The following is a 23,461-nucleotide window of genomic DNA, read 5'->3' as shown; positions in this document are numbered from 1 at the left end:
TGGTAGATTTGCTTTTTAGGGCTATTTTTGTCAAAAGGAAATAGATATAAATAAGACCATTTAGATAAACACAGGTTAGAGGAGAAAGCTGAGACCCAGAGAGAGCTCATCTTTGAGCACTAACTCTCTGGTACCACGCTTCTTTCTCCAATTTTCTACAAAGACTAAATGTACAGGTTAGAATCCTCCAGAATCCTGAAATATCATTTGGTGGTGCCAACGGAAGGGCTTCAACAGGTGTAACAAAAATACTTTATAATTGTGCTTCAAACACTTACTTAGCTTCAGCTGTGCTTTAAAAGCTATGCCCAGTCTAACATGAATAAAAGATCATTCTGCCCCCAAAGAAATTCATCATGTGTTAAGGGAAAGAGAGAAGGCATGGAGGCCAGGCTGTAACGGGAGACATCCCCCCCAGAGTGATACTTAACACCCTGGGGGTTCCAGAGCTCAGAGGAGCAGACACCGGAAATGTTCAGGGGAAGAAAGACTAGTCTCATAGTGCAGGCGCATGCGGGGGCTGTGTGTAAACATGAATGTATGTGTGGGGGCGGGGGTGGGTGGGGGCAGAAGCCTTCAGCTTAATTACCTCTCCATGCTAGGTGAGTTGTTAGAGTATGCTGGTGAAGATCCGGAAGATATTAAATAGCTCCCACCACCCAGAGCTTGATGTACGGAAACAAAACAAAACAAAACAGAAAACCATTCTCTTGGAATGACACCAGTCCCACCTGGTAATACAAGCCATGTCACCAGCACACACCGACTCAGGTGGATGCCCCTGAGGACGGAAGATGGGGAAGATTTATGGGCATTTAGAATTCTTTTCAACCGATTTCCCAGTTTTTCAGGGAGGTAACTGAGTCACAAAGGAAGAGAAGCAATTGATGGTGCTTTAAATGAAGCCGTCAAGGCACGGGATGGGGACGGACATCATGAGTAAGGGGGAGGGAAGCTGGGAACTGAAAACTTCCAGAGTCACAAAGTGCCTTTTTTTTTTTTTTTTAAGTCGTATTGTTCTATATTGAGCTGCTCACGAACAGGTTAAACTGAGCCAGAATTTAGCTCAACTGTTTTTGTGAATCTGAAGCTTTTTCCAAGACAGAAAGTTGGTACATTTGGTTGTTTTGTTTTGTTCCCTCTGGTATTTTTAGTCCTCATGTATTTTTAATTTGTAGTTCCAAACATATAGACAGGCAGAAGATAAGTAGGGAGTAGATTTTAACAATCAGTGCTCAGTGAGATTTTCACTGCGAACCCCGAGAATCGTTTTCCGTGACATTTCCTCCCTGGAGGGGACTTCTGCAGCAAATTAATTTTGGTTCCTGAAGGGAAGCACAGGGTGCTATGTGAGACGCAGTCTTGACAAAACAATAGTCATAAAGTTGAACAATAGAACCAAGTTGAAAACACGCACACTTTTTTGAGAGTGGAGGGGGTCTGCACGGGCTTGAAACCTTTCGGTGAAACTCACTGCTGTCCCCGGTTTGTAAGCCGACATTGGCAGCCACTGAATGCACCCTTTCTTTCAAAGGGAAGGAATGAAAGGAAGAGAGGAAGGAAGGAAGGAAGGAAGCAGGCAGGGCACGCAAACCTTGGTCATCCTGGCTTACATACGAAAGTGAAACAAAATGCCATCACCCAGCCAAAGGCCCAACCCGGCCAGCCCCCTGTCACCCACCAACTCTCCTTTGCTTATTCACTGTGGCTCCCTCAACACCTACTCCCTTGCCTCTGCATATGAAAAAAAAAAGAGGCAGTAAAAGTGTCAGCCTGCCTTTGTCAGGAATAGCCAGTAAAAAATAATTGGAGGCGACTTAATACAGCCCATGCACAACAGTCGTGAGATAATTGATCCTGAATACGCCGCTCCCGAGTCTCCACATGCCAGGAAGACTCTGACTGTGTGGAGAAGTCACGGTAAGGCTTATTCAATAGAGGGGCCAAACAGAACTCGAGGCTCTCCCTGCAGCTCTCACCCCACCCCGCCCCCAGAACCCACAGCCTCCTGTGCAGCAGCTGCTGTCCTAAGCCAGTGGCTTTTCCCTCCAATCTCCCTTCACGCAATTTCCCTTCCTTCCTCCGAGGGGCTGGCATCCTAACGCCAGGCCAACGACTAGAACCACCGTGCACGGCTGGAGAATGAATACAGTATACCCAGTACCACATCTCCCCGGAGTGTATTCTCCCACTTAGAAAATACTGTGATTGACATGGGGCAGCGGGTAGTTTTGAGTTTGAGGGTTATTTTCGAGTAATTGCCAGCCTTGAAATTTTAGTTTGTCAATCAGACAGTCCTTTGAAACCTATGAATGTGTCCCTTTCCAGTGGTAGGGCAATTAAAGGAGAAGTGAGTAGATGACGAACCCTCACAGGCCTTTTTTTCTTGTCACATAATTGTTGTTAAGAGATTCACTGCCATGTCTGGGGAGGAGGGAACCTCACGGCATTTTACGTTCAGTAAAAATGTCTGAAACCATTTTTCAAACATTTTGAGGTTTGGCACAGGCCTGAAATCCATCTTGCCAAGCACTTTCCCCCTTAATTTTTAAACCCATGTGTCTTTCAAGGGGAATTTAATCCGTATGTTTCTAATTCATTTACACTTAACTCATCAGAATGGTGCTTTGTAAGAACTATTTGATGTGCGGAGTCCTATGGGTGTCTCTCCCTCTCTTATAAGTCTGAAAGGCCTTTCTTTCTGAGAACCAGAAGACGGGATTTCCCAGCTGTAAGCCAAATGATTGGAGCTGTGCTCAGGATCAACACCGAAATCAGAGGCAAGAAAATAGCTAACACAAGGACATAAACAGCCAGCCTTCCACGAAGCCTGCCTGCTCCTCCATCCAGGAAGGACTCAGACTCATCCCCTCCCTCAACAGGCCCCATGCACCAGCTAAGAACAAAGCATGATGCTACAGCAGGAAAGAACATCGTTCAGTGGCAAAAATTCTTTTTGATTCTAGGGCTATCGGGGCAACTGGGAGTCCCACCTCCAAATCAGCAGAAATCAGATTTGTTGCATCTAGTTCCATGGAAGTATTGCCAGGGGATAACCCACCAAATGTTAGAGGCAGGAAGGACTGAGCAAAAGTTCTTCTGGTCAGGCAATGTTTGTCCAGGTTGTGTCTCAGGGACCTCTGAGGGGTGGTAGTGGGATAAGCTGCAGGGGTATGGACCAACTGGGGCTCCGTTTCCCTGGCTAGACTCTCACAAAGGTGGATGTCGAAGTTCTTTAAGGGTAAACTTAGTTTGAAGGCAAATGCCATCATTTTGTAAGAGGCTCCAGATGCCCAGGTAAGGAATCTTGGAGTCGGGGCACAGGTGGGGGATTCAGCCCGGGGTCCCTGATGCTCACTATGCAGCACCATGACAGTTCCACTCTGTCGGGGCTTTTCAAAGCCTGAGTGCAATGCCACAGCGGGCAGATAGGGCGGAATTGGTAAAACCAGTACAATCTGATATCAGCCTTTGAGAGGCAGAAAGAGGTACCCGTGAAATCTTATATTCAGTCAGGGGTACTAGTCTACAAAGAGCAATCATAGTGCATGTATGTATGCATGCATGCATGCATGCATGTATGTATGAATGTATGTGTGAATACAGTCATTTCATTACATAGTCACAGAATTGGTCTCAGGAGACACCAAAATGCACAGTTGCTCAAAACACTGTGGCAGTTATGAGTAACCTACTCACACGATCCCATTTTACTTGAAATCATCTCTAGATGACTCATGCCGCCTAATTTGGTGTAAATGCTGTGTAAAGAGTCATGGTGCTGTATTGTTCAGGGAACAGTGGCAAGAAGAAGTCTGTACATGTTCCGTACACACTAATTATCCCCAAATACTTTCAGGCTGGAGATGGTGGAAGCCATGGATATAGTACCCACGGGTGCAAAATGCCAACTGTAAACTACAACACAAACGTACACATAGACACAATATGTTGGGCTGGGTAGAAAACAAGTTTCTCGCTGCTGCTGCTGCATATAATGTTTTCTTCTTTGAAGGTTCAAAACCACTTTGCCACACAAAAAGCACATTTTTCTTGATGACAGTTCTACCCATGCCACTACCAACTGGTGGCACGATCCTTTCCATGTGAGCATGCGACCCTGTGGTACACGGGCCTAGTCCAACATAGGAGGCGTCACCCAGAGTTTGGGGGAAAGAGGCAGGGTTGTGGCGGCAGGAGGGGGAGACACATTGCTAGTTAGGAAAAGGAAGGGACTGACTAGGATTTGCAAGCAAGCATGACTTGCCATGTGCATTTTCCAAGCACTTAACCATCATTAATTAGTTGGAAACACCCTTCTGAGGTCAAGGGGCAGAGCAGCTCACCTCACACCAAGGAGCCATGGGGATTCGTGGGGAGCTGAGTCCCAGGCTGCTGGGTAATAGCTATGGGAAGGTGAATTGGGTTAACTGGCTATGCCACATCTTACCATAAAGCATCACGACAAAGGCACTGTCAGACATTGCAGGCAGCCTGAACCTAACAAATTAGAAGCTGCCTCTATGGCAAAGGATGAGAAGTCATTAAAACCACCGAGGTTTACCCTCCTCCGGTCTGCTTCTGTTGCTGTTATTGTCGGTCTTTTCAGAAGTGGTAATGAAGTAACCTGTCCTCTGCGGTCATGAAATGCAGGAATCAATCTCGATGGGATTGCAGTGCAAAGCTTGATTGTTTGGGGAGTGTGGTCTAAGCTGTGCCCTACATGGTGAGGCAGAGGGAGGAAGTGTGTGACTGGAAGGTCCGAGGTCACATCCTGCAGGTGGGTGGGTGGTAGTGCTGGGGACGCTGCCCACTCAGAACTCATTGGACATCTACTCCATGCGGGTCAGGCTCACACAGGGCGGCCAGGAGAGGAGAGAAGTAGGAAGACTGTCAGCTTATCCCATCCCATGTATGGCCTGGGACTTCTGCACTGAAGGACACCACGATCCACCCACTAACTAGACCCCCATTGATCCTATGGTGGGGCGCATAAAAGGAGGTTATTTTGTCTGCCTCTCCAAGGCTCAATTTCACACTTGGATGGTGGTGGAGTCTTAAATAACCAGGGACCTGAATGGCCCTCAGCTTCTGGAAGAATAGCTTATCACTGAGGCCCTGTGCATCTAAATCTTTGTTTCTTCTCCATCCCTCCATTCTCAGAAGATTAAAAAAAAAAAAAAAAAAAAAAAAAAAAAAAAAGACTGAGAAGCATTAGCAAACAGACAGCAGCAGCGAGACAGACAGCCTGGTGGGATGGAAGTGTGTACTGTCCTGCCTTACACCCTGGTCCAGGCCTGCTACAAAATCACCTTCTCACCTCAGACCGTTCTCTTCACATTTCTAAAAGATTTATTTATTTTGATTCATTGTTTTTGTTAATGTCTACGTGTGTGTCTGCCAAGTGTGTGTGCAGGTTCCCTCAAGGGCCAGAAGAGAGTGTCAGGGCCCCTAGAGCTGAAATCAACATGGTAACTGTGAGCTGCCCAGGTTGGGTGCTGGGAAGAGAACTCTGGTCCTCTGGGAGGAGTAAGTGCCCTTAACCACTGAGCCATCTCCCCACCCTCTCTCTTCACAATGTGGAGTGATTTCAATTTCTGATTCTGTGAAGCAAGTTGGTTGGACAGAAAGACTTCTATGAGTGCATTAGAATTATAGGATTATTTTTCTCTTGCTAAGGGGGGTCCAGATGGTGAGGGGAAATTTTAAATCAAACGTCGCGGCTTGGGACCTTCCCTACCCCCCCTAACCCCCACCCCGAGCTTCCCCTTTGCCCTCAGAAGGAGGAAATGGCAGAAAGTAGTGATGTATGAGCAAAATCAGGAGTCAGAAAAGTCACGTGTCGGGAGGAGGCCTCGGCCTGTGTGAGGGTGGATGCTGGTGAGAGCTACCCTAGAGGGGAAACAACGTAGAGCGGGAGCAATTTACGTCTACATTTATACTAAATGAGCTTATCTTAATTGCTGCTATTATGATTAATTCCAGAGGAATTAAACGGGATCAGCTCTTTCTTACAAGGTGTTGTTGAGCTGACTGAAGCATTATTATAAATAAGAAGGCCAAGAAGAGGTAAATGCAACAAAAGACTTCGTGCTGTATAAAAAAAAAAAAAAGGAAAGACCTCTACTTGACTATGAAGGGGGAGGATATGAAAGTCTTGGCTTTTCTTTTTTTTTTTTATTGGAACTAAAGCAAACTACTGTAAAGTACAATCTTAAACCTCATCTTCTGACCTATAAAGAAATGATCACCTAGTCTACAGCTAGCAAGACGGTCTTTCTCTTCACTTCCCTTCCTGCTCATGGTCTCAGTCATCTTCTATGACTAAATTTACCCTCCTGAAATGGAACACTGAGTGACACTATTTCTCTCTGCATTATTATTTATGATTGTTCCTGTCGTTGTTGGGGGTGGGGTGCAAGTGTATGTATGTGTGCATATACATGTGAGTACAAGCATGGTGCACATATGGTGGGCAGACAACATCTGGCGTCAGGTCTCATCTTCCACCTTATTGAGGCTGCCTGCCCTAGAGCTTTCAGGCATTCCCCTGTCTCCACTTCTCATCTTGTCACAGAAGCACTAGAATTACAGACAGCTTATGCTACTGTATCTGGCTCTATATGGGTTCTGGGGGATTCAAGCTCAGGTCCTCATGTTCTCCCCATGGAACCATCTTCCTAGTTTTAGAGAGTCCATCTTACAGGTGAAGCAACTGAACCTAGCAAAGTATCAGTGGATTGTGAAACATTATAGTGCTAGCAAATGGCAGAGCTAGATTTGAACCCAGATTTCCCTTGACTCTAACAGCACTCCTGAGGCACAATTACACTGGACCATATTATATTAATGAGCAATGAGGTCCCACCTTTGGAAATAAGCTTGTCCCCTGCTCCTTCCTCTAACAGGGATGCAGGCCCTGTGGGATGCAGGCACAGGGCACAGTCGAGTGGGCAAATAGGCCCCACGGGCAACTAAAGGGCCAGCTGGCCATCTCAGCCCATGGGTACAGCCCAACACGATTTCAATTCTTTAGAGATTTGAGGCTCCTAGTGATTCACGTGTGCATGCAGGGCATCGCAGTACAGCCTCTTGGGACCACTCTCCCTTTCCAGTGGATGCACAACGGACAGATCGCTTGGTAGTTTTTGTAGACTGTGCTATTGTAGGAGGGAGGAATCATTCAGTCCGTTCAGGAATTCAGATGGAAAAGTAAAGAATGATAAGGAATTTGAGGCATCGCATGGAGAGACAGCAAAGTATCCAGATGGGTCATGGTTAGTATCTATCATCCTGTTTCTGGGATGACGGCAAACTATTGATTGCTTCTTCCTGGGTGCTGCATTGCCGCATCGATCATTAATAAGCTCTCCTGCCAGTTCAGGAAGGAAAGATGTATGGCCTTGTTACGACGTGTCTGTGCACTGCGTGGTAGACTCTAAGCCAAGTCAATCTCAGTGTTTAAGAGGATAATTCAAGGAACGGCTTCCGATGTTACCAACACCCGTGGAACACAGCCCACTGGAAGCGCCCAAAGCAGCGGACACTTCAACAAGGATAATGGTGTGTGTTGAGAAAACAATCACAAACTGAAATCCGGGCCAGGATTTGGATTTCCAATGCTACCCAATTCCTCCTTCCTAGTGGGTATTCCCCTGTTCTGTGCCTCCCAGCCAGGGAGCTAAATAAGCAGTTTTCTGCAACCCCTTGTGAGTTCTAAGGACCCTGAGAACCAACAAGAAATGAGCAGAAGAAAACCCCACTTTCGTCTCCAGCAGCTGCAGCTGTAAGTACAGGCCCAGATTCTGCTCACCCTGTTTACTTCCAGGCACATGACAAGACTCATTCTCAACACTAATTTCTGCCCCTTAACCCTGACCTGACCTATATGTAAAGTCTATTAATATTGACTGAGTGATTGATTGATGGCAGTGTTGGGGATCAAATCCAGTGCCTCATGCATGCTAAGCTTGCAATTCCTATCACTAAGCAGGACCTGCAGCACCCCCCAGTGAAATTCAGCAACGTTTTCATCACTCAGGTAAAGGCAGCGTCAAACAGCTGCAAGTGCACATCACTCACTGGTGTGATTGCACACATGAACTTTTAGTCTCACTGGGAATTGAATCTAGCTCACTTTTTTTTTAATTTAATTTAATTTTATTTTATTTTTATTTATTTTTTTTTTAGACAAGGTTTCTCCATGTAGGCCTAGCTGTCCTGGAACTTGCTCTGTAGACCAGGCTAGCCTCAAACTCATAGAGATCCGCCTGCCTCTGCCTCCCAAGTGCTAAGATTAAAGGCATACTCCGACACTGGCTCACATCAGTTTTTTTATTCTCAAAGCCCCCATTGTGCATGCCTAAGATACCTGGGTCCCTTCCCCAAACTGCATGGCCTGCCACACCCCTTTCACCCAGGCCAGGAAAAGCTAGCAAGTTTTATGGGGCTAGTCCTTGCCTCATTTTTCACCAGCACTGCTTTTACTGTTCTGCTGCTGGTACCTGGTACCTGCTCTGTGTGATGGGTTTGTGCATTTGTAAGTTTGCAGTCTCAACTTCACCATGAACTGAGAAGAAAACTCCCCATATATGGGGGAACTGGGAGAATGCCCCTCAGTTTAGATGCTTGGTTCCTGGAACAAAAAGAAGGAAGATGTCCTAAGAGAAAGCCCCGGGGAAAGAAGAACTCCTGGGAAGAAGATTCAGCCTAGAGTCTGGGAATAGCAGCCACAGCAGTGACCAGTGCCCTCAGGAGGTGTCTCCCCCATGGCAGTTGCTGGCATGTTGTTGTGAATTCACTAACAGCTGGGGACCCTCTCCACAGGCCCACAGGGGTCTGGTTCTGTGCATTTTACAGAGGAGAGAGGTCAGATGGTACAGAGGTTCAGTGGCTTTCCAAAGTCACACAGGTCACACAGGTAGAACGGTGATCTGAGCCCAGGCTTCTAGAACCCCAAAGGCCACACCCTGCAAGAGATTCCACAGAACCAGGATGTGACACCTCCCCAATTCCATCCCCTTCCTTCTTGTCATAGGTGAGAGTGAGCGACAGTGTTTGGCTGTAGACTTGGCATTGATCTGTCCTGTATCTCTTTTCTGGTGTTCCCACAGCCCTGTCTTCTCCTTCCCTTCTGGCATAAAAACATGGCCCAGGGTCCCCTGTGGAATCCAGTGTCCACTGAGGCCAAGCTCCAAAGGAATGGTGAACAAGTACGACACCGGCGGCCTCCCTTCAGTGGCCACCTGACAGTGTTCACAGACAGGCACCGCCCTGGGACCTCTTTCCCACCGAGTGACTTGTCATGGTGGTGGTCGGTGTTTTTCAGGGCTGGCATGTGAGCCCTGGACTAGAACACCTGACCCTCTGCTTTTACATGGAAAATCATTTATGCCGACCAGTGCAAGCCAGTCTGGGAAGATCGCTTGTAGACCTTGCCTGGACTGGACTGGACTCTATACCATCATTTTCCAAGATGTTGCTATTAGGAGAAATAAGGTAAAGGTATAATGGTGTCTCTCATGTGAATTCTTTAACTCATGTGAATCAACAATTACCCAAGCAAAGTTAAAAAACACCCCTGCCTCCCAAAAAACCCAAAACAGTCATCCAATAATGACAAAAGTGATATCTAGTGTCACAGAGAGTGTAGTGGGTTAGGGACCCCTGTCTAGGATTCTGTGGGTCACAAAATAAGGCATTTCTGATCACTGGTATATAGCTCACAGTAAGGTCAAGAACTCTGGCTCTCAAAAAAGAGAAAGAAAGAAAGAAAGAAAGAAAGAAAGAAAGAAAGAAAGAAAGAAAGAAAGAAAGAAAGAAAGAAAGAAAGAAAGAAAGAAAAAGAGAGAGAGAGAGAGAGAGAGAGAGAGAGAGAGGAAGGAAGGAAGGAAGGAAGGAAGGAAGGAAGGAAGGAAGGAAGGAAGGAAGGAAGGAAGGAAGGAAGAAAGAGAGAGAGAAAGAAAAAAGAAAAAAGCAAGTGTACCTTCTCTGTTCCCGAAGGGTCTCAACACACCGCTGATACCCACCGAGCTATGCCTAATGACTACAGACTAAGAACCTTCACTCTGGGTGAGTTCCCTCACAGGTGGGCATGTATGGTTAGTCCCAATACGATGCTGACTTCACACACTCCTAGCACAGGCTTTATCATTGGCCACCAGGACACCAGAGAGAGAGAGAGGTGGGGTGGGAGGGAGTGTGAAAAGCCTGCTACTTGGAATTTGCCTGGAAAATAGAAGTCTTGTTCAGGAAAACTATGGGACAAATACAAGCATTTAGGACTTTTTCACGACCTTTAAAAGTTTAGCTTTAAATTTCATTTCAAAACTTGGCACTCACTCAAGTGCTCAGCCATGGAGCATTTGTCAAGCATACATATATCCTTAGCACCGAAACAAACAACAAGATCCAACACAGGGTATCTCTTGAACTTGTGTGAACTTGAACTTGGATGAAAATGATGCCATGCATCCAGCGGAGATGCAGACTTTGGAAGAGTCTGCTTCTTGTAAATACCATTCTTCCCCATGCAAGCAAGGGTGGTCCCACGCTCGCTCTTCACCCCAGTTTATGTATATGGGGGTGTGTGTGTGAAGCCTAGCTGAAACAGTCGTGGGACCAGGAGCTTCTCCCTTGCCACTGGTTGACAGACAAGCCTAGTTAATCACGTCACAAAGAAGGCTCTTCGTGCGTAGTGCTAGAAAACTATGGATGGCGTCACATAAGGAATGAATCTTCATTCCAAAAAAGTGAGGCTGAAAATAAAGCAAGTTTCCAAGCAGGCAGAGGCAGCCCCTCTTTACGCTTCCCCATTCATTTCTTCAGGAACTCTAATGCCAGCTGAATGTAAAATGTGTCTTTCTCTGAAAAGCTATGCCCATGCCTTTCGGCATACGTCATTATTGTATATATGAGTATCACACATATGTATGATACACATAAAGCAATTGCACCTGCTCTGTGGCTGGGAAACTGAGAGAAGGGACTTCAGTGATGGTGACAGATAGGCTTCACGTGCGCAGGAGGAGGGGCTTAGCTCCATCACTCACATTTAAAATACAGGCTTGCTGTACCCAGCAAGGCAAGCTCAGGGATAGATTCTGACCCCTCCCCCCTTTCTCCAGAAAGCACTTCTCCAGCCTCCGTTCCCCTTTCACCTCTGGTCAGAAAGGAGGGAGTGGAAAGACCGATAGCATGTCATGATTAATTTCACACAAAATATGCAAACACCTTGCAGGGATGGACCCCTTGCCTCTGTTCACATTGATCTGCCTGATAAACCAGGTTAAATAAGCCAGGAGAAGGGCAGAGGCCCCACGGGGTGAGCTGGGCTTGCTCTCTCCTTTTAGGAGCTTTTATTGCACATACAATACCAAATCCACATATCATACAAAAAGGTAGCGCTGATTTTTGACACAGAAGTCTCTGTTTCCCGGTCTCTGAGAGCATCAGAAACTGAATCATTCCTCCTAACCATGTATTAGTGTCAATCCATTACTCTACTATTAACTTGTTTCTAAAACAAATCAATTAAGGTTTTTTTTTTAATCACCACTCCCACAACTCCCAGGATATGAAATTAAGAAGACGACTGTCGTCAAGACAGCCCTAGATCACGTCCGGCGCCACGTGGAACAATTTTAACAGAAGTTAAAATTCTGAAGAAAATGCACACTCACTGCTAACTGGAGCAAAATGACAGTGGGAGACTGCTGCTACTTTTGAGCGTCATCAGATACTACTTTAAAGTGTATCCGTAAATCCTCAACCAACAGAGCACCACAGCCACGAACTCTCTCCTCAGCACCACACAGACTCCTGTCCCAATCATTCACAATTCACCGGCTATACTCAGAAATCCCTCCCAACCCCACCCACCACCACCCCATCACTGAGACCGTTTATGAAAAGAACCGTTTTGGGGTCGAGAGAGAGAGAGAGAGAGAGAGAGAGAGAGAGAGAGAGAGAGAGAGAGAGAGAGAGAGAGAGAGAGAGAGAATGAGTTCTAGTGGAGGAAAATAATATACAGCTGTAATAATACCGTGTTTTTAAAATACCATACTATAGTTTTACTTTTAATAATAAAAGATAAAAAAGGGGTGTCTGTGAATAATTAGAGGTTGCAGTCTGAAGCCAGTTAAAGTCACTGCAATCGATAATAAACTGAAAACCCCCTGAGAGCAGGTAAATGCCTTGCAACACTGACCCCCTCTCACGTTACTTAACTACCCTGTGGTTCTTGCATTACATCACCATTCCAGCGATTGGTCCCTGCGTTTTAACTCTCTCCCTGTCTCCTCCGATTAGGAGCAACACAGCAGCGAAGAAACTTCTCCGGAGTTTGCTCTCTCTCGATTTGCTTTTTTATTTGTGGCTTTTTTTGCTCCTGCGGCTTCGGTGGGGTTGACTGATTTTCCCCCCTCTAGCCCGGCCTCTAAACTCATTCAGGTCTCTGTACTAGGAAGAAAAAAAAAAAAAACTCTGATCAAAGTGAAAAGAAATGCCTCTTCAAGGCGAGAAGAGGAGCCGAGGGGCTGGGGAAAGGGGGAAGACGGGAAACAAAGAGGGCAGAAAGGCGAGAAAGGGGAGAGGAAGGAGGAAGACTCCACACAGAAAGAAGTAGGGGCCCCCAAAGTCTCTAAAATCAAGAAACAGAAAATAAAATTACAAACCAACCTCATGGACATCACTGAGGCTGAATTCCCTCCTGAGGTGCAGAACATGAGAGCTGTGGAATGAGTGTGTGTAGAATTTGAGCCAAAGCTTAACTAGCTTGAGTGAGTCATATCCTTCCCATTTGATTCCAGGCCAAGCGATGATGTAATGCGCTGGCCCTTCTTTAGCGCCCTGCTCTGGCTCTCTCCCTCTGGCTCCTCTGCTCGCTCTCTTTCTCCTGGGCTCGCCCTCCTCCCCCTTCTCCTTTTTAGCTCAGTGCTGGTGAAGTCACCATTTAAATCTGGCAGAACTGAAGCAAAAACTTCAATGTAACCAAAACAGCCCCAGGCCGGGTTCCAGGCTCAGGGCCTTCGTGGTGCAATCGCCCTTAGAAACCGGTAAACAGAGTAGGAAACAGTGCTGTCCGGGATGGCCCACAGCTGCTATAGGAGCTCAGAGAGGGACCCCCGGGGGTCTGCAGCCAGGGGCGGCAGCGTTGTTCTGCTAGAAATAAATAAATAAATAATAAATAAGGCAAGCTGGGTTTGGAAAGCGCCCTGAGTTTGGAGCTAGGGTAATAACAATGAAGAATTAAGAACACCAATACCAGAGAGGGGACAGGTTGAAGGACCAAGAATCAAAAGCCAACTCTGGTTACCAAGCAAAGGGCTTCAGCTCAGAACCAGGTGACAGGGTTTCTTTCCACTGTCTGTGCACAGGTTTTGGGTTTTTTTTTTTTTGTTTTTTTGTTTTTTTTTTTTTTTTGTTTTTTTGTTTTTTTTTTTTTTTTCCTGGAGCTGCATGGTATTTTCTGCTGCAGAATGCCATCCCCCTACTCCTCTCCCTCACCCTTGAGTTCTCATATCTGACCTCCCTGTCAGCAAGGGCAAAACCACTTCTGGTCCAAACACGCGCCTGTGTCTGGAGCCCTCAAGGACTGTGAAATCGAAGTCATTTCTCCCTCCATGGGCCGCTCTGGTTCTTTAACGTGCTAAGAGAAAAGGACCTCTGCAGCCAAGTGGAAACCTTGTCTTTCTGAGGTTAGCTCTCTGCTCTATGGGACCTAGCCAAAGAGAGGATAGGAAAATGATGTGGCCCCTTCACAACAAAAGACAAGCATCCTATTCATTACCTTGCTGCAGGGATGGGATGAGCGTCTGGTGGGGCTGCGTGTTTTAAGAGTATATAGGGAGAGCAAACTCTCTCTCTCTCTCTCTCTCTCTCTCTCTCTCTCTCTCTCTCTCTCTCTCTCTCTCTCTCTCTAATTACAGAGGGAAGAAAACAGCCTGGGAGTGGTGGAGAAACCCAACGTTATCTTCACAAATGATAGCAAAACCCTTTTAATTGCTGAATTTTGCCCCTACGTCAACTCGCCACACAGGGTACCCAGAAAAGTCCCGGCTCTAGGCGCCTTTGTTAGCACAGCCCTTCTTAGTCCATCTTTTCTATTTCCCATCACAACTCTGTGCCTCCTCAAAAAGAAAAAAGAGTAATGTTTTTGAAAATGGGAAGCTCACTAGGAGTTGTTTTTTTTTTTTTTTAACCACAAAAGCAGAAGAAAGGCATGAGGTTGCATTTCACCCCCAAAACATGATCACAGCTTTAACTCCAGTCTAGTGCCCCCGTCACTGTGTGCCAGTAAATCGGGAACGTGATTAAAACACGTCTCTTCACACGCCACAAAGCAGAGAGGAAACTTTGGTTCCAGGAAATCGCTTAGCTTACCAAAGGTACCTGCTGTTGATGGTCCAGACCTGTTCATCTGGATCCGTTGGAATTTAACTCAGCTTCAGGGACGATCACCCCACTCAGGATGAAGAGCAAAATAGCAAGATTTGCCCCACACTTTCATGACCCGGGGGGGGGGGGGGCGGGGGACTGAAGGAGCCTTCACTGGCAAGCTGCCCTCTGTCATGACATCCTCAATTGATGCTGAGGCCACCGTGGCTCTCGGTGACACCTTTATCAAGGCAGGCAGCTCTGAATTAGAGGTGACCAGCCATAATTACAGCTGGCGCCACTGAAAGCCCGTGCCCTGACAGCGGCAAATGCGGTTGTTAGAGTTTGGTCCACCGTGTCAGTGGCCTGTATAACTCACTTGGGTCTCACTGACCAAGCAGCCATTGATTTTTCTTCTACTGCAGGGAATAAATAAAACAAAATTTTCAACATCTCCTACAATCTATAATTCCAAGTCAGCTTGGCAAAATTTTGTATAAATGACTTTCACCTTTTTAGAAGAGACTTACATTTTTTTTCCATTTTACCCCCTCCTACCCCCCCCCCCAATATTCTTCCTTGTCTTGGTTTCCATACTTAATGTTTTGGTGTTATTATTTTGGGCATATCGAAATAGCTATGGGGCGGGGTCTTCCAAACTGATATTTTCCTATATACTCAATATGCTATGCCTAGGGATATTTCATTCCACATCATAGGGACTGGATTAAGCTGTTGAGTGAGGGGCCTCTGCTGTGTTTGAGTGAAGTAGGCATAAAGATTTCACCCAGAGAACCTCCCTGGCTTTCCCTGGAAAGCTGCAGAGATGACAGCTTTGGCCCAAGCCTGACCAAGACCTCTGCTGAGGGCCTCAGGTATCACTGTTCTTTCTAGGATGAGGCTGGCCGGAGGAGTCCAGAGTAGGCAAGTGAACCTGAGATCCCAGAGTCACATATCCAGGGAATTCAGTATTTCCAGAACTCATCCATACTCCAAGGACCCAGAAATGCCTACTATACCTGATCAGGAACGAGGCATCAGGGTCCCACTGTCCCAGAGCCCAAAAGTCCCAATACAGCTTCTTCAGGAAAAACAAATAAGCGAATACTGCTTCGTCTGCGTGCTGGACTGAGTTGAGACCAATTGCAGAGCTCAAAGAGGTCTGAATGTTTAATCTTATGTACACTTTCTGGTTGAAGTGTGTCTTCCCTTCTGCTGCTTCTAAACCGAGGAATGGCTGCTAGGCATCTCCCACTGGAAAAGAAACCCCAACTTCCCTCCCATGCGAAGCTAATGGGAGAGACTATGCTAATCCCCACAGGAAATTCCCCTCCAGACCTCCTTTCTCACCCATGATGCCCCCCTGCCCCCACTCCAGTTCCTCCATGTTCAGACTTCTTCTAAGGAAAGCATGCTTTTAGGTGGGGACTGGCACAGGACAGTCATCCTGGTGGGAACCTTCACTGAAGAAGCCCTGGCCAGCCAGCAGGCTAGGCCCTCAGACTAGCCAGCTCAGTCAGGATTCCTTCCAACACCCTCCTCTGCAGAACCGTCATCCTTGAGGAGAGGGTGGCGGGTACCATGCAGCTGTTCCATGTAACTCACTCAGACTTCCAGCTCCTGATGACACGTTCGGCTCCAAAGAAGAGGAAACCTCTGAGATTTGAGCCCCTTTGGATTCTTTCCAAAACACCCTGCTCTAAAAGGCACAACAGGACTTGCAGGAGCTGAAAGGCCCAACAGCCAAGGAGAGGAAGCTTTCTGTACTGGTGAATTTCTGAGCTCCATTACATTATGGAAGACACAGACAGCAATGTAAGAAATAAGGACCCTTCCTAGAGAGAGCTGGCATTTTTTTGTTTTGTTCTTTTTTTTTTCTTTTAAGCTTCATCTATTCCCCTCAAGGAAAAGCATGCCATCTTCTCCCAGACATTGTTTTTAAAATTTAACCCATGATTCCTCCCGCCCCTGGGGAATTTGAGAGGCCAGATAATTTCAGAGTTAAATAAGCTGTAATGACTATCACATGTAATCAGCCATAAACCTAGTATTAAAAATTATTCCCCCAAATGTGGCATCTCTTCCTTTTTTAATTTACAATAACCATCCAGGTGGTTTTCCAAGGACCCCTTTGCAAATTGCTTCCAGCGAACCTTCCGGTCACAGACCACTGCACACCCACATGGTGTCACTCAGCATTCCTTTCAACTTGGGTGTCCCGTGTTTTCACAGTGGACAGAGGTTGAGGGGTGTCTGCGGCATGTCTCCTAAACCATGTGCAAACAGGACTAGCAGGCTTAGATCACTGGGCCTGCTAATACCAACCCTAGGCTCACCCAGGAGAAAGTCAGGCCTTGAGTGATTTGTCCTTGGTTACTCTTATCTGGTACCTAGTGCAGCTCCTACAGCCTGGCACCAAGTAGCCTCAGGCAACTCACTGGCCATTCTTATGTCAAATGCCGTGTGCAATGTTCTGAAGAGGCAATTCTGAATGAAAGGTCATGACCATCTAATGACAGGAAACTTTATGGGTAGGTAGGTGCTAGGAGGTTATGTGAGACCTTTGATAGTCCTAAAATATCACCACTGAATTTGATTACATGTTTCCCTCAATTTTTACTTCACTCTTCAAATATAGATACCACCGTATCACTCGAAGCTGTCATACAGTCTGAAAGGCAAGTGGCCTGAAGCATGATCCTAATTAGTCTTATCAATAAAAACCCAGAGTCAGATATCGAGAGGGTGAAAGCTGAAAGATCAGGGAAGCAGAACAGCAGCCACTAGAGACTTCTTATCTCTGCGAATCCTCACACCGAATGGGGAGCTAAGATCCTGTCTCCACCTGCCTTATATCCTGTCTCCACTTCCCTAGTGCTGGGATTAAAGCTGTGTACCACTGCTGCCAGTCTCTGTTTCTCTTTTAGACTGGCTCATTTTCATGTAGCCCAGGGAGGCCTTGAACCCCTGATCTTCTTGTTTCCTCCTCCCAAGTGCCGGGATGAAAGATATGTGCAACCACAGCCTGGTCTCTATGGCTAACTAGTGGCTAGATCCACCCTCTGATGTCCAGGCAAGCTTTATTTGTCAGAACACAAACAAAAGATCACACAACAGTGGCCACCACTGCATATTTGTTCAGTAGACACGTGAATACACTTGTCAGTTCAGGGATTATCTGGACCATGCTTGTCTTACTGGACACGAGGACCATTTTTGGTATCCTGATTTAGAAACAGGTCAGGTCCAGAGAGCACCTTCCCATGTCCTTCTCAAAAGCCGTTTGCTTCTACTTTCTTACAGGTCTTTCTTCTTGCAACCGAGGCCTTAACAGGTATCTGGCTCATGAGGAGTAAGTCCCCAAGAATTTTGACTGAATCCCAGCCAGTCACTGAACAGGCTGCCCAGTGCTCCCTGGGCCTTCTCTTCCCTAGAAGATTCTGCTCCCCTTTCCTCCCTTACTGTCATTATTTTTCATTTTGTTTGTTTGTTTTGGTTTTAAATTCCTTAGGGCCTAGCAGGCCTGGGATGGCAAAAAAAAAAAAAAAAAAAAAAAAAAAAAAAAAAAAAACTCCAGGGAGGCTGCAGGCTGGCCTTCCTCCTCCCTGCTCTGTACTTTCTCCTCAGAGGCCTTCAGGTTCCCCTGACCCCTTTCCTGAATCCACAGGTAGATGTGGAAGATGAACAGTGGGGTTTTACAAGGAGCAGCTGAAACAAGACCATGTCTCCCCATTTCCCATGTGACATCTCCAGTGAATTGAAAATTAAGGCGAGAAGACCCAGAGGAGCCCCTTCTGGTGCTCTTCATATAGCTTCGGAGGTACCCCAAGGAAAAATAGACTGACACTAGGACCCACTCATGCCAAAACGAGTGGCTGTGTCTCTGTAACCCAGGGGAGGGGCTGTAGAAGGGGCAAAGGAACCGTAAGGATGCCACAAGATGGATGAAACAGATGAGATAACCATGCTTTTGTTGAGAGATTTTAGAGGATCAGATCCCAGTGAAGTTGTTAGCCTACACTGCATCCATGTCTTCTTGCCAAGAGGAGTCAGGGCATGGGCCAGTAGTGGACCAGAACTGGCTCAGAGCAATTAATCCCAGGCGTGTAATCAAGCAGGGAAAGGAAGCCTTTGTGGCTCGGTTGGGTATCTCCGTGAAGGGAGATGGTCTACCAGATGTCCACTTTCCACTCAGATCCAGTGCAGGGACTGAGTTAGCGAGGCAGAAGCACATGAGCAGGTTATAAAAGTCAAGAAGACACTTACTCCAGGGACAGACAGACAGACTGAGAGGCATAGGCAGGATATGAAGCTGCCGGTTCCTGCTGTCTCCCACGAGTCCAGGCCCGTGCTGAAAGCGACAGCTGTCCAAATACTCATGAATACTGGTAATGCTCAGCACAGTCACGGTGCTCTGCTGAAGAGAGGGAGCCATACCTGCCACAGTCTGGACATTTCCGAAGGCACGTTATTTTCTATTAGTGTCTCCCTTTTGGCAACTCCACAATCATTACGCTCCCATTCATTTTCTTCTCACTATATTGCTCATGTGGAGCATAATTATGGTCTTCTCTATTATGTCTAAAAATTGTAGAAGCAGTAATATTGCTTTGTTTTGTGTTATCAGCTGCATCTACAATACGATCACTAACCACCTTGAACTGAGCACTGAATGAAAAGCAGTCTAATACAAAGACAGGGACATAACCACAATCCTTTCCCCCACACTGCTCTGTATCAAGGCTATAGTTCCTTTAATCACCCAGGCACAGTTTGTGACAGGAAGTTTTGAGTCCAGAAGCTGTCACTGCTCCTGACCTGGCAAGTATGGTGGAGAACGTATGAAGACAGCCATCTCTTGCAAATGTCACGCTTGTGGTCAGAGAACTGTTCAAAGAGGCAGGCTTGGCATAGAGTGGGAGAGGAAGAGAGGTTTGTTGTGTAACCTCAAAAAGTAGAAATGAGAGAGATGGTCTCCCTGGTCCTGGGGGCCTCACACTACTCACATGAGCTTGGCCACCTCACTTCCATATATCCGAGTCTCATCAGGGCCACACTCTGACCCAACACTGCAGACTCCATACCTTCAGCTCACCTGGTCCCACTCCACTGTCTCCAAGACAAACCTGTGGCTACCAGAACTCGACCATATTTGGCAGAGAAGTTTGTAAGGCAAATCAGCCAGTAGGGACTTTCAAAATCAGTGAAAAATAGCATATCATACATGCTGTAAATTCTAAACACTAAGTTAGCCTCTTTATGAATCACCTTGCCCTTACTTCTAAATTCCTGGCCACCGTACATTGTAGTCATCCCTTGACACCAGAGAGGAGTTGGCTCAAGGATACCTGTGGGTACCGGAACCCAAGTATAGTCAAATCCTGTCTAAAAATTGGCACAGCAATGGCATATAACCTATGCCCATCTACCCATATGCACTAATGACTTGTCTGAACAAAAACCCTAAAGGTATTTTCTGCTGGCTGTTTTTTTAATTGTTAAAACTGTTTACACACGCCGGGCGTCGGTGGCGCACGCCTTTAATCCCAGCACTTGGGAGGCAGAGCCAGGCGGATCTCTGTGAGTTCGAGGCCAGCCTGGGCTACCAAGTGAGCTCCAGGAAAGGCGCAAAGCTACACAGAGAAACCCTGTCTCGAAAAACCAAAAAAAAAAAAAAAAAAAAACTGTTTACACACACACACACACACACACACACACACACACACACACACACACACACACAAGGCTACAAAGGTAATGATAGATTTGAAGAGCTTTTGAGAACATTAAAAAATGCTAAGGAAGGCTAAACTATGGAAGTATACTTGTGTTTCCATTCACTAGGAGTCCAGCTGTGGGACTTTGTGCAGCTGATAACTGACCTCTCTTTGAAGGGAGCGGTGTCTCAGCACGGATTGACTAAGAGGGTTTCTGCAGGAAGACTTCTCCAACACTTCTACCTGCGTGAATGGGAAGGTTCTTTTTTCTTGTTTTAAACCTCAATGCTTGGCCCTTCCAAACGAAATTATCTGTGTTTTGATTAACTGGGCCCCTGAGTTAAAATGTTGGTTTTGATAAGGGACAATAAATGAAAGAGAAACTGCTGAGATAATATTTTGGTTTCCAAATCCACTTCCACATTCTGCTGTCCTTCTCAGGCCCGTACATGACTGTGGTTTCTTTATTTACACCAGAATCCTGGAAGGAAAGGTGCAGTTAATCCTGCCTTACAATGAGGTTTGCCTCTGAGCTCTGAGCAAATGATTGCAATGCCTCTTTCGTGTGCACTGGTATGTTTCAGTCTTTCCAAAAGCATAGTACAATGTGATTAATAAATGTTTCGCTTTGTCCTATGAGAGGGAAGGCAGATTAGTTATGATGTCGGAGAGGGTTCATAAAAAAAAGATCCCAAACTTCTCTTTCTTCACAAAGTTAAGCATTCTTCTGACATTAATAGAAATAGGAAGGAAATTGAAACTGAGGTACCATCTGCATTTATCCCAGTACACATTCTCTGATAGTTCCTTTTTAAAAAATGTTTTTAGTCTTTGGAAGTTTACATTTACACCAAGTTCGTTGATCATATCATATCCATCCACAGCTATCCTCCTCTGACCCCTCCTAGTTCTCCCCACTTAGCTCCCCTCCCAAATTTATGTCCTCTTAAAAAATAATCTCAGCGATTCTCAGATTCTTGGAAATGTGTGCTTGGAAATGCGTGGCTACAGCATCAAAACTAAGATTTCTAGGTGGACTCTGGGGTATTGTGTAAGTAAATGTGGAGGTCAAAGGATGTGTATTTTAAAAGTATTTTGAAAACTCCCAGCTATTTTGATGATGGTTTTTTATACACTAAATTATGAGAAAGACTAAATTCTACCTGGCCGTCTTAGGACGGCCATCCTATAAGCACAGAGACTATAAATAAATGCTAAAGCCAGGTATTGTATCCTGTGCCTATACTCTCCAGTACTCAGGAGGCTGAGGCAAGGATTGCTTAAGCCAGGTAGTTCAAGACTAGCCTGAGCAATCAACATATAGTAAGAACTTATCTCAAACAAAACAACAACAACAAAAACCAACAACTTTGTTTTGAAATAAAATAAATAGGAGCTAAATGTATAAGTCAGTTGTAGAGCACTTTCTCAGCATTCTTGAGACCTTGGCTCAATTCCCAATACTATGGGGGGCAGGGGGAGTAAATAAATAAAATGAACAAAAGAAAATAAATATTATATGTGCATTTTTCTCTGCTGCTTGTGTTCTAAAAAAGCCAGGATTGCTCTCTACTTTCTACTTCTTAAGGTAAAAAGAATGTAGTGATCTATCTGCAAATGACCAAACCTCTAAGGACTGAGTGTCATGTTGCTTCCAAAACAGGAAGCCTATGGTGGATAGAAAGAAAACATACATGTTCACAGCAACATGACACCCATCTGCATGGTTTGTGGAATTGTGGTCTCCAGGACCCCTGATAAGATTGGCGTTTCCTGACCTGTGGCTAATTTTGCAAGGCATTCCCCCTTCTGTTTACTTTCAATGCCTCCAGATGTTTATTTTGCAATGTTTCTCCTCTCCTAATGTGATAGTCACAGTGAGGTGGTGGTGGGGGCTATTGGTGTGAGGACTCTTTCAAGGTCCTAGTCCACTATACCTTCGACATAAGATGGTTATTTTCTTGAAATTTAGTTGAGCATCAAGGATGGTTATGGTTCTGGATCCTCATGAATGCTGCACTGTCCGACACAGGGTTCTTGTCTTTAGGGTCCTTTATCCACTATTTGCCCTAAAGGCTATTCAAAGCATGTTTTAGAAGCCTTTCATTCCTAGCCTGTCTATCCACATCTAAAAATCGAGAGTGACTGATGAAGGGGAATAGGGTCACAACCTGTGAGTCATCAAGGGCTCCATCTGCTGAGAAGCGAGACTGAAGTGTCTGAATTACAATGATCCACCTTGTAAAGTTTCGGTTTGACCAACTCTTTGTCATACTGATCTTGTCATGGGACCACAGAAACAGCTATTAAAATGGATATCACTATATAAGCCCAGGGAACAGACACACAGGAAACCTTGGTAGATGCTGAATGCCTAGGAAGAGGAATGAATAACAATAACAATAGCACAATGACTTATGCACAGGGATGGTAGATAGGCGGGAGGTATCTAGAGACAGCATTGGTTGACTGTGGTGTTCTGGAACATAAAGAACCGAACACCTGAAAGATAAACATTCTTACAAAAGCAAGAGACCTCTGACACATTTCTTGTTATTATGTAAATTTATTTGTTTGTTGAGACGTGGCCTTGCTATGTCTCCCAAGATGGCCTCCAATTCCAGATCCTCTTGCCTCAGCCTCCAGAGTCAGGATGACTGGCATGTGTCAGCACATGCAGCAGTTGCTTGAGCTTTTTTGTTTATGTTGTTACTTATGACCTCTCTAGCATGGGGCCACCAAGTCCCTTTCAACTCTGACAGGTGCTAAAGCCATCACTATCCATCCCTTTACTCAGAGAAAAATGCTGATGGAAAAGCCAGGGCCAAAGATTGGGAGAATGAAGGGATGTGGATCAGCATAAAGGACTCCAATCCGAGTTTTAGGGGAACAATCCTCTTTACAGATCTGGGTACTCTCAAAAATAAATACTAATTGCCTGTAAGTTGCTCTGGCTATTTGGTGGAGACAGGTGTATCCTTGGACTTGACTTCCTACAACAAACCCGAGCCTCTCCCTTTTCAAACACAAGTTGCCAATGTGGATGGATACCTTATCCCAAGCTGCACAACATCCCTGAGTCACAGCTGCTTCCGGGTGACAGAAGCTGAAGGTCGGGTAGCTTTGAGCCTAGCAGGTCCCTGAACTCACTCTGGGCTGCTACATGTTAATTCCTCAGTTTCTGTTACATTAACAGAGGCCTGTGGTGCAATCTGATAGCCCTTGGCTTGGCAAACCTCAGCAAAATCCAGATCCTTCTGTTTCTCTGTCCTTCTCCCCTTTCATTCCACTCACCCGACACCTCTTTCTAAGCTGACTTCAAGTCACCTCACAAAAGGTGTAGCTGATAAAGGTGAATTTGTCCTACT

At 45.8% G+C, this 23,461-nt stretch overlaps 1 protein-coding gene across 5 annotated transcripts in view; it reads right to left on the bottom strand.

Annotated features, from left to right (window-relative positions):
- Positions 1-23,461, bottom strand: part of Creb5 (cAMP responsive element binding protein 5) — a 402,021-nt gene that overhangs the window by 115,001 nt on the left and 263,559 nt on the right. The window contains exon 1 of one of the 5 annotated variants that reach the window (XM_006982223.4): positions 12,679-12,842. The exons of the other annotated variants lie outside the window; for them this stretch is intronic. Coding sequence (XP_006982285.1) covers positions 12,679-12,725 — 47 coding nt within the window. The 5' untranslated portion in view covers positions 12,726-12,842. Of the gene's footprint in view, positions 1-12,678; positions 12,843-23,461 lie in introns of those variants that run through there. 5 annotated transcript variants of the gene reach the window in all.

Source organism: Peromyscus maniculatus, chromosome 3 (assembly GCF_049852395.1).
Source record: "Peromyscus maniculatus bairdii isolate BWxNUB_F1_BW_parent chromosome 3, HU_Pman_BW_mat_3.1, whole genome shotgun sequence".
In the NCBI taxonomy this organism is placed as follows: domain Eukaryota; kingdom Metazoa; phylum Chordata; class Mammalia; order Rodentia; family Cricetidae; genus Peromyscus; species Peromyscus maniculatus.
Note: the sequence above shows the minus strand (reverse complement) of the source record. Positions and strands in the feature narration are given on the sequence as shown.